Source organism: Trichomonas vaginalis, chromosome IV (genome assembly GCF_026262505.1).
Source record: "Trichomonas vaginalis G3 chromosome IV, whole genome shotgun sequence".
Lineage (NCBI taxonomy): Eukaryota > Parabasalia > Trichomonadida > Trichomonadidae > Trichomonas > Trichomonas vaginalis.
The window spans coordinates 28498576-28514043 of record NC_067206.1 but is presented as its reverse complement, the minus strand read 5'-3'; the positions used below and the strand labels follow the sequence as shown (position 1 = coordinate 28514043).

General features: G+C 28.0%; 4 protein-coding genes across 4 annotated transcripts, besides 4 other annotated features; 3 read left to right on the top strand and 1 right to left on the bottom strand.

Moving 5' to 3' along the window:
- Window positions 1–319: 319 nt before the first annotated feature.
- Window positions 320–6342, bottom strand: TVAGG3_0185060 (ataxia telangiectasia mutated (ATM) -related family; the record flags this gene model as incomplete). The annotated part of the gene is made up of 1 exon (XM_001327228.1): window positions 322–6342. The coding sequence occupies one exon, from the start codon at window positions 6340–6342 to the stop codon at window positions 322–324; it is 6021 nt and encodes a 2006-aa protein (XP_001327263.1).
- A 1612-nt stretch (window positions 6343–7954) lies between these two features.
- Window positions 7955–7992: a mobile genetic element.
- Window positions 7955–7992: a terminal%2Cinverted (terminal inverted repeat of Banshee-A3 transposon ID:TVAGG3_0185050).
- Window positions 7993–9169: 1177 nt separating this feature from the next.
- Window positions 9170–9206: a mobile genetic element.
- Window positions 9170–9206: a terminal%2Cinverted (terminal inverted repeat of Banshee-A3 transposon ID:TVAGG3_0185040).
- An 875-nt stretch (window positions 9207–10081) lies between these two features.
- On the top strand, window positions 10082–10324 carry TVAGG3_0185030 (uncharacterized protein; the record flags this gene model as incomplete). Its single annotated transcript, XM_001327227.1, has 1 exon — window positions 10082–10324. The coding sequence occupies one exon, from the start codon at window positions 10082–10084 to the stop codon at window positions 10322–10324; it is 243 nt and encodes an 80-aa protein (XP_001327262.1).
- A 1507-nt stretch (window positions 10325–11831) lies between these two features.
- On the top strand, window positions 11832–13551 carry TVAGG3_0185020 (uncharacterized protein; the record flags this gene model as incomplete). Its single annotated transcript, XM_001327226.2, has 1 exon — window positions 12490–13551. One exon carries the CDS (start codon window positions 12490–12492, stop codon window positions 13549–13551), a length of 1062 nt encoding a protein of 353 aa, XP_001327261.1.
- A 374-nt stretch (window positions 13552–13925) lies between these two features.
- Window positions 13926–15281, top strand: TVAGG3_0185010 (uncharacterized protein; the record flags this gene model as incomplete). Its single annotated transcript, XM_001327225.1, has 1 exon — window positions 13926–15281. The coding sequence occupies one exon, from the start codon at window positions 13926–13928 to the stop codon at window positions 15279–15281; it is 1356 nt and encodes a 451-aa protein (XP_001327260.1).
- Between the last annotated feature and the right edge of the window lie 187 nt (window positions 15282–15468).

Below are 15468 nucleotides of genomic sequence, written 5' to 3'. Positions count from 1 at the left end.
GAATTTTTCAAAATGATTTAATGGTAAATCTAGTTTCAAATCTGATAACGGCTGTAGCTTATTCTTTAAAAATGCATTTACTTGGATATGTAATGTAAGTAAATGTAAATAACGGTGAATTTTTTCGATTTTAAAGATGATCAGCCAATATTCTTTCACTCAATAACATTAAAAGGTCTCTTCATTATAAATAATGAAGCTTCTGACAATTTTGAGTGACACGGTGATAGAACAGTCGTCTGTTAGATTAATTAAAAATTTTGTTTTCATTAAAATTAAATATCAATATTATCTTTTAAAAAACAAACAAAAATAAATAGTTTACATAAAAGAACTCCAATTACCATTCTTTTCATAAAGAACTTTAAGTTGCTGACAATAAGATATCTTAGAATATACCAATTGTTCAGGAGATATAGAAGAATGTCCATCATCAGCAATCATATCAACTCTTTTCTTCAGTTGATCCAAAATTTCTTGAGATTTTTCTGGTTCAAACTCTACATCAATGAAACCTTCCATTAAAGAGACCAAAGCATCTCTATTTGCTTTGAGATTATTAGCAGTGATGATGCAACATTTAGTGAAGCTTCCATTAACTCCACAGATGCCAAGCCCGTCCAAAATAATGTGTGTCAATCTGAAATCAGCAGCTATTTTTGATTCAAGAATTTCTTCGAAATCGATGTGGAAAACTGTACCTGTTTCTCTTTTCAGCAAAATGTTTCCTAAATGTCTGTCATCGATCTGGAAGATGCTTCCAACCCATGAAAGCACTGCACAAGACATAGTGTACTCCTTCTGTGCAGAAAACCATTTCTTGGGTTCTTTAAATTGGAGGCAAAACCATTCTTTCAAAGGATGAGAAAATTGATTCTTGAAATTTTCAGAATTTACTGCAAAACTTTGTTCGTTCTTGATTCTTTTCTGATATTCATTTCTTATATTCACAAAGTTTGTATAGAGTTCTGTATAAACATTCTTCATTTCTATCGAATCAGGAACTAATTCTATCAAAGAAAAATTCTTGTTCAAGATGATAACAGCGTAAGTTGTTATGTTCAAATGTCTGTTTTTGCAAAATGCATCTAAGTTAAAAACGGAGTTAATAAACGTGAAAATGTCCATGATTCTCATATCCTTTCTCATTTCCAAGTCTTTTCCTTCCTTCAACAAGAACAAGTACTTATCACCTATATCTGAAGTGAATTCCAGCTCCATTGGTTTGCATTTACTTCCAAAAATTCTTGTTGCTTTTACTTTATCAATTCGCTTCATGTAATCGATTTTATAAGAGTGTAAATTATTGGAAGTTGGAACAATTGCTGTTTTAGATTGAATCTGTTCAAGGGATTTATTTATCGGATCATCGTCACGTATTGCTGTGGTGAAAACATATGGATTTGACACTCCATTCGTTGGTTTCTTTGGATATGAATCTATCAAATTTTTTGAAATTTGTTTTAATCTGCTCGTGTTTGGATCATTACCAATTAGATTGTTGAACTCTTCGTTTTCTTCAATAAGAATGAAGAAGTGCCAAATGCTCATAAGTCCTTCTTGAAGAAAAGATTCATTCAAAATCCTCATTAATTCATTTGATAATTTTCCTGAAATTTTATCGAGCAAAGGAATAATTGATTCAGCAGAGATTGAAATTTGATGAGTACAGTTATTAATTTTGTCTCTGATTGTATTGTAGAAATTTTTCTTGTCTTCGTCAGATATCTCTTGTATTTCTTTATTAATAAAATCATCATTTTCATCATCATCATCATCTTCTTCTTCCTCATCATCAACTTTATTTCCTTGATCAGGAATTAAAAAAGAAAAATATTTTGATCCAATTCTAAACAACAAATCAAACAGTCTTGGAATAATATCCAATCTCCTTTTGTCTTTTTCTGATGCTAAGGCACTGAAATAATTATCAATAGTTAACTTGAAATACTCAAATTTAAGACTTTTTATGAATAATTTGTCACAAACTGTTGCTAACAAATATCTGTATTTTGTCTTACTTTCTTCATCAGCGTCTTTCATACCTTCTTCAATGAGCCGTTGAGATTTTTTGTAATCAGAATGTTCCTTGATTTCTAGTTCAGCCAACAACGCTTGAAACTTCATGTATTCTTTGCTCATTGATTGTTTTTCTAATGCCAATTTTTCTGACAATCTTTGAGAAATAATTTTTGAATTCTTTTGGTCGTTCTTCATTATACTGATTTTTAATTGTTCCAGCATTGATCTTACTTGAATACTTTTATAAAGAACACTCCAATGAGGCTCTGATGCATAAATCATTGCGTTTTTGGAATAAAACTCCGCTTTATCTAAAGATTCTTCTTTTCTCAGTTTTTTGATCAAATTGAAGTAGATTTTGATTACATCTTGACAAAAACTATCAAGTTTCTTATTGATTATTATGCTAACAACTGTTGACAAGTCATTATCAGATTGTTTTTTGAATTGTTGATCATAAATTGATCTCAAAATCGAAATTTGATTTTCAATTATTTGCAAATTATTAAAATTCCCTTGGAAATACTTGTTATTCAGTTCATCAATGTATTCCTTCAACGATTGCTGATATTCTTTATGTTTTTCATCTGATTTACTATCAGGTTTCTCAAAATCAAGTATGAAATTAATCAATCTGCTATAAAAATCTTTTGAATTCTTTTCAGAAACGTCTTTCATCAAATCGAAATCTTCTGTGTTGATTGCGAGTTTCGCAACGAATCCAATGATTTCATCATTTGCAGGATATTGATTCATAAGTCTCAGAGAGAACAACTTGAGTACATTGTACATTCCTTGATGTTCTAAATACTTCAAAACTTGTAATTTCTCGTCAATGCTTGAATTATATGACTCTAAAACCAAATTATAATTTTTTTCTTGGAACATTGATGAATAAAAGTATTCAAGATTATCAAAATCATCTAGATTGGAATAGATCTTTTGGAACATAAGTTGATTTCCTTGATCTAAACTATCAATATGTCTCAAACAAATCTCATATTTTTGCATTTTCATCGCTGTAGAAATCAAATCATTTTGATTAATGATATTGTTCTTAAAAATATTAAATTCTTTGTTATAAAATGTTGGATAAAGAGAGAATATAAAATTCAATATCTTATTTGTTCCTTGATGTTCTTTTGATAATAAGAAATTGATGATTTTTGTCAATTTTTTGAAATTTTCTTCTCTACTTCTGATATCATCAAAAACATGAATCAACAAATATTTGCTCAAATGCAATGAACAAGTACATCCAAATACTAATGATCTATATCTGGTGTCTTTATGATTTCTAAACATTTCGATTGCAATATCATTTGGAGTTTTAATGAAAGAAAAATCTTCTTTTTCTTCTTCAGAAATTTCACTCAAAACATTAAAATTGCCAAGTGAAGTGTTTGGAATTGGAACAAAATGCTTGATTTCTTTTTCTTCAATGATGTCGCAAATATTGAGGATATAATATCCAATATGGTAAGAAATAGATCCAAACTCTTGAAGCATAGGACGAATGAAATAATTCAAAATACCAGAGAAATCATTGAAATTTGGAAAAACTTTTGAATAACTTTTTCTCAATTTTTGACACTTTTGAGAAATTTTTGTTTCAATGTGATCAGGAAGATCTCTTTTCATTAAATAATCCAACTTTATCTCTTTGAACTCGAAATCTTCCCTGCTTATTATAGAATCAATGACTTTTATTGGCAAATCTTCTGAAAAATTCTTCAAATTTGAACTATTATTTGCCAATTGATAAATATTTATGACATCATCGTTTTGTTTGGCTGATCTACTGTCTCTTTCAAGTAAATCAAGTATTTGCTGTCTCGTAAAGACATTTGCAAACTGTTTCAAACATTCTTCATTATATTTTCTATAATCTACAATCAACATTGAAATAATCTGATAAATTTTATCTGTGAAATATTCATCATGATTAACATAGTAATCGTTCAATCTAATCATTGATAATTGCAGCAAATCAATATCGTAATGTTGGTTATAATATCGATCCCCTGAACTTATTTTCAGAAACTCTTTATGCATGAAATACATCGAAAACAAATCATTATAGTTGGAATGGTTAAGTGAATGACATTTCGAATTAAAAAAAATGTTTTGATGAAAGGATTCATAATAATTTGCATTTTGTTTATTGAAATAAACAAAACGGCTCAAGTTAAGTTTTGTAAGTTTTGAACAACATTTATTTAGTTTTATGTTTAAATAATCATCATCAATGCTTCCATCATCAATTTCGTCAGCAAGCTTAATGAAATTTTTGACTTTATGTTCAAATCTTTGATATTTATATTCCTTTGAAATATCAATTTCATGAATCGAATTTTGTTCTTTCGTTTGACTTTGTACTGCATTTTGATTTTGTTCTATCTTTTGATTTTGTATAACATTTTGTCCTATCTTTTGGCTTTGTATTACATTATGTTTTATATTCAGATTTTGTTCTATATTTTGATTTTGTCTTAAATTTTGATTTTGTTCTATCTTTTGGCTTTGTATTATGTTTTGATTTTGCTTTATATTCAGATTTGGTCCTATCTTTTGGCTTTGTATTATATTTTGATTTTGTTTTATTATCAGATTTTGTTTTACCTTTGGAAAGAAAAGTTTCGTAAAATCAAAACGAATTTCTGGATCAAAATCTGTTAATTGATTAATTACAGATTCCCGATAATTTTCATCTTTAGTTATGAAGCTATTTTGTTCAAGCAAAGTTTTGAAGATGTGGTAAATGAATTCAACATTTTTGTTATTTTTAATTTTGTCAAACACCTTACTGTGAATTTTGAAATTTTTGTAATCGTGTTTCAAAATCGAAACAAGCAATTGATCATTAGAATAATTCGTTAATAAGTCATTAACACAATCCGATATTTCTTGTTTGAAAAGATCAAAGAAATTTTCTGAACATTTGAAGTTTTTTTCTTTGACAAAAAATTTTTTGAAATTTGCAAAATTTTGATTGTAGTCGATTTTCTCTTTGTTCAAATACTTCGTCAAGAAATACGTCATCTCAGAATCACTTACGAAATACTTTATAATATAGTTCGTAATAAATTTTTCGCAATCATCATAATTTTTTTCATAATTTTTGAGAATTTCTGCCATTTTTTGTTTGTATTGAGTAAATGCTCTGATTTCAATGATTTGCTTATTCAAAAGCCAGCAGATTAGATCTATATTATCTGAAGAAACAAGTACATCTACCATTTCTTTCTTTTCTACTTGGTATTTCGTTTTAAATTTCTCTAAAAACAAAAGAGAATTTTCGTTTGTTTCCAAAAGAGAAAAAATTCTTTTGCAGGATGAATTGTTGATGTTTTCGAGCTCCTTCTCATAGCTAGGATTAAGTCTGATCAATGAGCATTCAATGGATATCTTTTCTTCCTCATTTTCAGTGTCTAAATACTGTTTCAAATCTTCAAAATTGATTTTCAAAATTTTACAAATTTTTATGAAAGAAATTGAAGTGTAAAATGATTTGTAGTAGGATATAATCGGCTCTCTGTATGTGGAAATGCTTCTGTAATCTGTTTCAAAGAAAGATAAAATGATTTCGAAGTAAAAATCAATAAATTTTGGAATTATTGAAGAAAATTGTGAAAAGAATTTCAAAAATGAGATTAATTTAACTGCAAACAATGGAACTATTTGTTTTTCAACAGGATAAATAGCATTTTTCATGGTTTTCAGACAATATTCATCAAATTTTTCTAAATCTTGAAATTCATTAATGTAATGTGTAATAAAGTAAATTAAACCATGGAAAATAACTGATGAATCATGTATATTTCGTGGATGAAGTAATGTAAGTAATTTCAAACTTTGAATTAAGGGATATCGAAGGATAAATGAGGTGATTTGATAAAGAAGTGAACTGGTAATGATAACCTTAGTCATTAAATAAGTTTCTGTAATAACCAAAATAGATAAAACGTCAATTTTATTGTTTTCTGTATCATGTGATGTAGATTGATCATTTGTTAGAATAGTTCTCATATCTAAGTCAAATGATTGTTCTAATTTTGCTTCAAATTGACGAGAGATTGATGGTTTTAATTGATTGAAGAAATTTTGTAAAATTTTGCGTACACCTTCTGTTTTATTTGTGTGGGTTATGATGTTGAAGAATGATGAAATGAAATTACTGAAATTTCGATCGTCATATTTTAATCCTGACAAGATAAAACTATTAAGTAAATCGGATAATTCCTTATTATGATCTTTGTGGTCTTTCAAATCAATATTGTCCTGATTTTCTAAACTCGTCTCAGGATTTGATCCAATCATGAATGAATGTCACTTTTTTAAAACTAAATAAAGAGTTAGACTCTTTTGAAGTCACAACAAAATGGGTAATTAAGGATTTATTGCTTTCTTTCTTGTTCAGCATGAATAACTGGTTTATTGTAAAGGTATGTCTTGGGCTTTCAGGATATCTTTGCCATAATTAAAGAAAGAATCGATGCAATTTGATTCTCATCAAAAAAAAAATTACAGAGATTGTCTACACAGCCACTATCATCAGTTTGCTTGAGTTTGGGATTAATCCAAGCCAATTAACAAATATCATCCCCAATTCTGTTCCATTTATAAATGTTTTCAGTGATTGTCATAAAGCAACTAAATTGAGAAAAATTGTTACTTTTCTAAGTTTCAGAAACTCACAAACTGTTATGGATACAGCTTCTATTCATGATCCATGAGTTGATGCTTAAGAAAATTATAAGAATATCAGAAAACATTTTTTGATAAACCTCACATATGGGTTAGAGATTTTTTTACAATAGAAAATAGAATAGCTTACTATTTCAGAAAGTTTTCAATGCAATAATAAGTTAAGATTTGATATTTATTAAAATTCAAGAACAAAAATAATTGATAATCACTCATTTAGCATAAATGAATAGGAAAGCCATCTTATGTATCTTATTCAACAATAAAGCATGGCGAGCAAAGTGTGATACGCATAAAAAATATTGATTATGAGTAGATATGAACAAAATCCAGAGAGAATATTCATTTTTAAATGTAAGTGGGAATTAATATGTTTAAAAATAAGCAAATGACTCGAAAATTTCATGGAGAACATCAAACAAAATTCGGTAAAAAGGGCAATTTGAAATCATGAGCAATATTTGTGGACTATGTAAGGGTTTCGTTTTGCTAAAATTGTCACTTTTATAGCATATTTGTTTTTGGATGTTTTGCGAAACCAAAAAAAAAACTATGATATACAATGTGTGTGTAAAGAAAATACTTTATTTACTAGTTAAAAAATCATTTGGTATTGATCAAGTTATTTTTTCTGGATAAGATATTATATGGATAATTGGATAGAAAATACAATTATATAATCTTGTACCTGGTTTAATTAAGCTAATTGTCATCAGAAACTTGTAATTTTTATGAATTTCAGATTTTCTTTTCATTACTGCTTTTCTTAATAGGTCAAGTTCTTATTTACATTATAAAGTATGATATTTACAAATATCAAGTTATCATGTTTTTTGAGAAATTATGAGAAACAAACAAAAATGAAAAAGATAGGAATAGCAATGAATAGTGATGTGGGTATAGAAAATGTAAGAGATATGAATGCAAAGCAATCAGTATTTAGGATATTGACCATAGATTTCGAAAAAAAAATGCTGCATATTGAGCGAAAACTATGATTATATTATAAGGCTGTCATTTAAAGCATAATGAAACTATTCCCTTTTCATTTTAATCGAATAAGATAGTAAAGATTTTTGAATTAGCTAGAAACTGATGAGATGTTTTCACAAATCAGATTTTTAATCTCTATAATGCATAATTCACTCAATATCTCAATTTTGATATTGCGAGATATTTTTGCTATCGGTTTCGCAATTTTGACACAATAGCAAGAGGGTTCTATTGTTGTAAACAGAAATTCATCAAAAGTGACACCTCAGAAAAGCTAAAATATTGAATTTTTGGAACTTTTGATAGAGCACGTTTTTAAATATTAATTAAAGTAAATGTATATTTTGTAAAGATTCTTTTTAATAAAAAATAAAATTTTGAAGAAGAACACAAAATCTTCTGAAAAATAATATCACATAAACTCATATTATTTTCTAATATATAACTATTTTATATAAAAATCAAATTCAATGATCTTAAAAGCGAAGGATAAACCTCAAAATTTACGAATATAATGAGTGGGAATATAATGCTTATCTATCATAAAACCATATGAAATATCAATTTTTGCTTTACGCCTAATTTTTGACGACAATTAGCAAAAAATGTTAAATGTTAACACTCAGTCCATTTGAATATGAAAAATAAAACTGACTTTGATTAAATGTTTTTATTTATCATGCAATTCTTCTTGCGACCAAAGATTTGAATAAAAGTTCAAAAAATAAGATAGCTTAAAAAATAATATACGGTAGTGTTTACTAATAGATGAATAGTATATAAATTCTATTAAAATGGATTTGATCCAAAAAAATATAAAACCAAAAATAATTGTTATAATTTAAATGAAGAAGTAATTTAAAACGATTTTATTTATGATCAAATTTTATATATTTTTTTGGATCAAATCCATTTTAATAGAATTTATATACTATTCATCTATTAGTAAACACTACCGTATATTATTTTTTAAGCTATCTTATTTTTTGAACTTTTATTCAAATCTTTGGTCGCAAGAAGAATTGCATGATAAATAAAAACATTTAATCAAAGTCAATTTTATTTTTCATATTCAAATGGACTGAGTGTTAACATTTAACATTTTTTGCTAATTGTCGTCAAAAATTAGGCGTAAAGCAAAAATTGATATTTCATATGGTTTTATGATAGATAAGCATTATATTCCCACTCATTATATTCGTAAATTTTGAGGTTTATCCTTCGCTTTTAAGATCATTGAATTTGATTTTTATATAAAATAGTTATATATTAGAAAATAATATGAGTTTATGTGATATTATTTTTCAGAAGATTTCATTCTATATGCCTATGAAAAGTACTCTCAAAACTAACTTTTCCCTAATTATAATTAAATCTAGAATATTGTATTATGCTTAGTATTATTTCATTTTTCTCATTCAATTTAGAATTTACAAATGTCAAAAAATTGAGAGCTGTCACTTTTGATGAATTTCTGTTTATTACACTATAAGCATTATTATCAACGTAGAATCTGAATATCATATCAGAAAATGTCGCAAATCTGACATTTACCCGACCAAATAGCAAAAATAATTGAATACTTTTCGCAAAAACTTTAAAAATCGATAAAAATATGAAATATAGATATTAAAGAGACTTTTTATATAATATTCATAAAGATTTTCCAAAAATATGATACCGCAAAATTAAAAAAGTGACGTCTTGAGTGGAGTCAAAGGTCGAAATTGCTAGCTAAATGTTTTTTAGCGAAATTGCGTATTGTACGTTTTTTTCGCAAAACGAAACCCTTAGACTATGCGATAATGTCAAGGGCAGTTAATATCAAGAAATTATCGGTTTGGTCGCGAGGGACATGATCGATTTTACAAAATTTTTGAACTTTTTTTTTAAAGAATAGTATATGATTTAGTTATTAATATATGGATGATTTGGTAAAATTGAATTGAACTGAATTTTCGTTGGAGAATTTATTTGATAAAATCCAATATTGATAAATTTCCATATTACTCACGCCGAAAACTATTTACATAACTCAATTCAAATTGATAAAATTCCACTCAAAAATTGAAAGAAAATTTTTGATCAAATCGGTGAAAACCGTCCGGTTGTTTAATGTGCGTAGAATTTTGTGTGTAACCAAAGATTTAAAACTACTCAAAAAACACTCAATTTAAAAATCAAGTCATTAACTCTGCTACACTGTACCAAACAAAACATCGATAACAATTGACGATTGTGTATTTAAATGGTTTGAAAATAAAAACGAACAAAATCATCTCACCTTCATAGAAAAATTAGTGTAACCGCTCATTGAAAATCTCATTTATAAACGGTATGATTTTAATCAAAAATCTTGATGTTTGTCATCCCTACCGACACTAAAGGCGCTGTCCTTCGTCCAGCTTTTATGGATATAATAGCTAAACGTGTTACTGAAGCCAAAAGAAAACCACATCCAATACCTACTGTTACAATGCAAAATAAAATCCCCAAACAAGTAAGTAATCAACCAGTAAGTGTTAATCCGAAGCACTCCCCTCCACGTATTGCAAAAATACTTGACAAAACACGCTATTCAATTCAAAATCTTTTGAATTGATATGGCAAAGTATTATTTCACACTTCTTTTTGCGATTTTGTTTGATATCTAAATGTTTTTTGTTATGGTTTGTTAATTTACATACTAATTTTTATCACTTATCATTATAATTTCAGAGAAAAAATATGATTTTTTTATATACATGGATAAATAACAGTTTTATAATATAATCTATATAGTATTAAAGCATAGTTATTAGATGTAAACACCTCTTGAAATGTCTTAATATTCTAAACCTTGAAATTGGATCATTTGAAGATTCTGATTCAATTTTCGTGATATACAAAGATAAAGTTGTAGATAGAAGTATTGAGCATGTGTATAAGAAATCTAGTTGAATTGGGTTAAACTTAAAATCATAGTGCATAGTGCGTAGAAGCAAAACATACTGAATTTGCACAAATATATTGAATCATACTGTAAATATAGTCCTAAAATTGAAACAGAAATTATCATCAAAACAAACAAAATGTTAAGTAAATGATAAATCTTCATCATGATTGCATCATCACCAAGCATACCTGAAGAGAAAGGAACAAGAAGATGCTCTCCAGAATCGAAATAAAAGAAATCTAAAAAAGCAAACAGAGAAAATAGCATTCCAAATGCTAAAAAGCATAATGGTGGAATATTATGGTAAAGGAAAGAAAAAGAATATCTGCAAGTATCAAATCTAAAGTAATAAATTAAAACGCATAGCATAATGCGATTAACTTGTGTGTACGATAACGAAGGAAATGGTAACGTTGCTAGGATAATAGTAAGGTTGAGAAATTTATTGTAAATCGAAAACTTTTTGAAGAGTAAAAGGCATAAACAAGAACTTGTAAAGAATACATAACGGAATACTGTTCCGAAATTGCGGAATGCCGTATCATATAAAAAAATATGAAAATGAATTTCTGTAATTAATGATGGATTGAAGTTCATTGATATTTTAAACTTTGAATAATTTGATGGGTTTAATCTATGAAGTAAAATTAGGCAAGAAGAACTGACTGGATTATTTGGATTAAACATAAATTCTGATTTTTGATTAATATGTGTTTTGTTTGAGACTACTCCAGCGTCGTCAAGTTCTAGAAATGTAAAATTGTAATAAAAATTTGTGATTTCAAAATTTGTTGGAGGAATTCGATGTAATTTAGCATACATGATCATAGTATCATATTTATGTGAGTAATTTATTATCATATCTGTTTCTAAAATTCTCTTTTGCATTCCAAGTTCAATTGGAATTGAAATATCTTTTTTATTTGATAGGGAATCAACATATTTCAAAGACGAATATAGTATCTTTAGCAGAAATGACATTAACACAATAACAACTCCTATTTGTATTTGGTTATTCCTAATAGTCTTACTCACATCATCCATCAAAAATGATGGAATTTCTTAAAAATTCTTACACAAACAATGTGTATTAGATAAGTCTTCAAAGTTTTTTCAATTACATAGAAAGAGAGTAAAACAATTGAGCAAAATTTCTCATCGTTTTATTTTATAAGGAATTTGAACGGTTCGAAATGGATGAATTTGAAATTTCTAAGTTTCAAAGTTTGCCAGTCAGGATATTTCCTGCAGAGACTAGTAAACTCAAAGTGAATCAAGCTCTTTTCTTCTTCTTTGCGAATGGCCTGAAAAATTCGCCATTAACTATTGTAAATCAAGGCTTCAAATATGTAGAAATAAAGGATACTGCCTTTAACTATATTGATTCGGATGAATGCGGTCTAATGTATTATGGTCAAATGCCAAATTTAAAAATTTCACTCAATAAAGTAGCTCTCCGGTCAGTTTCCGGACATGATGGAATTATAAGATCAACTGATACTCAGGTTTCATCGTCAATAAATGCCGAATTAATTAACTGCGAAAATACATTTGATAATCCATCTCTAATATCCGCTTATGCTACAACATCGCTTGCAACTTCAAATTTTACTAAAAGCTTTAATGAAGCGCTAACATTATATGTAATACCTTCAGAAAAAATCAAATATAATTCATATTATAATATTTCATCGAAGGAAAGTTCACCGCTTTAATACAGTGATTCCAGTTCATCATTTAGTGTCTACAGTTGTAATTTTGAAAGCGTTTTGAAGTATCAACCTGGATCAAAGATTAATTTCGAGAAATGTTTATTTATTCAAAGCGAGAATATGATAGTAGCTAATAGCAATGTTACTTACACTAAATGCTATTCCGATATCGAAAAAGAAAGTTTTATTATTACATCGAAAGAATTAAAGAGTTTGGAACTATTTCAACCTGATCTAAACTATTCAAATGAAGCGTATGATGTCAAGAAAGCAAGTACAAGATATACTTTTGACAATATTTGGACAATGATTGGTTCCGTCGAAGATTCTTACTTCCATGATATATCAGTCAGTGAATCTGGTGCAGCAATTAGAATTGCTACTTCAAACTTCACATTAACTGTTGACAAAGTATTTTTCTCACAATGTACTTCTTATTCAGGATATGATGCTGTCACAGCTGGTGCCATATACTATGTTGTATACACAGGATATATTTTTGTGTATAAAACATGCGGAATCAATTGTTCATCAATGCAGGAAGCTCATTTCTCATATTGTAGGATCGTAGATAATGGATCGGCCAGTATCAGTGATCTAACAATTGCTCAATGTCCATCTTCGATCAAGTATCAAGGTTATACTCAAGGATTTTTTATGAATTCAAGATTTGAGCGAACAAATATCTCAAATTGTCAATGTCCAAGTTTCGCAGCTGGCATGTACTCTGCTTCAATTGATTTCCCTTCTGATCAGAAAAGTATCCAGTTTAATTATTCATCTTTCAGTCATCTTTCGTGTAAGAAATATGGTTTGTTTAACACCGAAGGATCATCTTGTCTACTTGACAGCTGCAACTTAATTGAAAATACGGGATTATTGAATATAATGCCAATGTTCAATGGCAATTCAACTTTATTAAACTGCTATTTCAAGGGAAATGTCAATTTGACACTTCCACTTGCTGAAAAAAGTCAATCTGAACCAAACTCAATTAAATTTGGAAAGTATTGCAAAGTAATAAATAGCAATACAGCTCTCAAGATAGCACTTGGTATAAGTATCCCCATAATCATAATTGGAGTAGCTATATTAGTTTATTGTGTTATCAACAATAAAATGCTTGCAAAACTTCAGGCTAAGGAAGATTTACGCAGAGAAGTCGACTTAAGTTTTGGCTAATCTATTTATAATAAGTTTGTTCTACATTATCGAATAAATTTTACTTTCTAAATTAGTTTTATAAAAACTTTCTGAACACTATGCATACCAAATGTCAAAGAAAAGAGATTTTACTAAGTTTGATTTATGGAAACAAAAGTTCTAAAAAATATTTTTCGAATTAAGCTTAAATTGAAACTAAATGATCCCTTGTTTTAAATGTGCTGGAAAAACTAAAGATAGTTCACATACAAACAAAGTTCCCCACAGGAGGAAGCGATAATTGTGAAGTGAAATCAGATCAGAATCTGATCATGTAGTCACTCTATCATTATAACAATAATCATGCCTATTGTATTCTGTATCAGATCATCTTTTAATTTTATTTTTTTATAATGTCTGTTTCTAATATTGTTGATCTTGCTCGCCTATCGTGCGAAAACGGAATCAATAACTTTAACGCTTTTGATCTAATCAAGGAAATACTACTCAGCATATTAGATACAGATTCTATTCCTTCAAAATTTAATTGTTCATTGAATGATTTCTTAGATAAACATTGTCCTAAAATCGTGGAAAGATTATTGGGAGCATATTGTCTCAATGAAGAACTCGCAGATCCTATTTTTGATTTCTTAAAAGAAATTTTATTAATTTTCGAGAAACATTTTCATCGATTGAATGATGGCTACATAAAATCTGTATGTTTAATCGTAAGCAGTCTGAAATGTAACTTATTTAAATCATTTAAGAAAAGAAATTTTCATGAGGAATTAATTCAAGTTTTAAATCCCAAAAACAATGCAGAACAGATCAACGACATGATCAAGGACGCTGATGAACAAAACCTACATAAGATTTCATTGATTTTTTCAATAATTTCACAAATTAATTTCACTTCTCCATCATTCAAGCCAATTCTGACATTCATTGACCAAACATGTTTATCAGAAAAAGTAAATCCCGATGATTTGACAAGAATTTACCGATCATTAATCAAGATTTTACCAGATGAACGAGAAAGCATTACCAAATTGTTTGTCAAGTCATCAGAACATTATCTAAATACAAATGTCAAATGGATCATTACAAATATTCAATATTTCAAAGTAGATAACATTTTCATGAAGAAAATCATTGATCAAGCACCAAATAACATGTTATTGGAGCTTGTTAATTGTATAGATTCATATGATGACGATGTTAAGCTTCATCTCTTTAAGAAAACGTTGAATCAAAATTCAATTCAATCATGGAGCTGTCATTTAGACAAATTCTTCTTCGATAACTTTGATTCAGCAGATATAAACGAATCCAACTACAAATTTATGATGTTTGCATTAAGAAATAGTGAAATTGATCAAAAAGACAAATATTTCAAGAAATTACAGTCATATGTATCGTATGAAGATGATTTCAATACTTTACAAGCTTTGTTTCCCGACCAATCATTGAAAAATTTTGTTGATTCATTTTCAAGATTAAAACCAACAGAAATCTACTCAATTATCGAGAATAACTTCAATAACATTGATATAGATCTATCAACAGTTGTTCAGAACACTGAAGAAGAAGATTTGGAGAAATTAATTCAAATTTTACCAAAATTATCTTCAGAATCCATCAGAAAACTGGAGAATTACGTTTTATCTCTCAAGTTTACAGAGAATAGACTTAAATTGGAGCAGAAAATCCATGAAATAACGAAAGATGAAGAAATTATTAAAAAAATCTGTAGAAAACAACAGTGAAATCGGCTCATTTATTGCATCACCAACAGATATATCAGAATTAGTACAGAAATGTCTTGATTATCCATCGAATTCCGGATATTTGTACTCATTATTAATTTTATTGAAAAAATGCAAGTGCAAAAAGAATTCTTTCTACAAAGAAGATGGTAATGAAGATCCACCTATACTGAATGACACTGCTGCG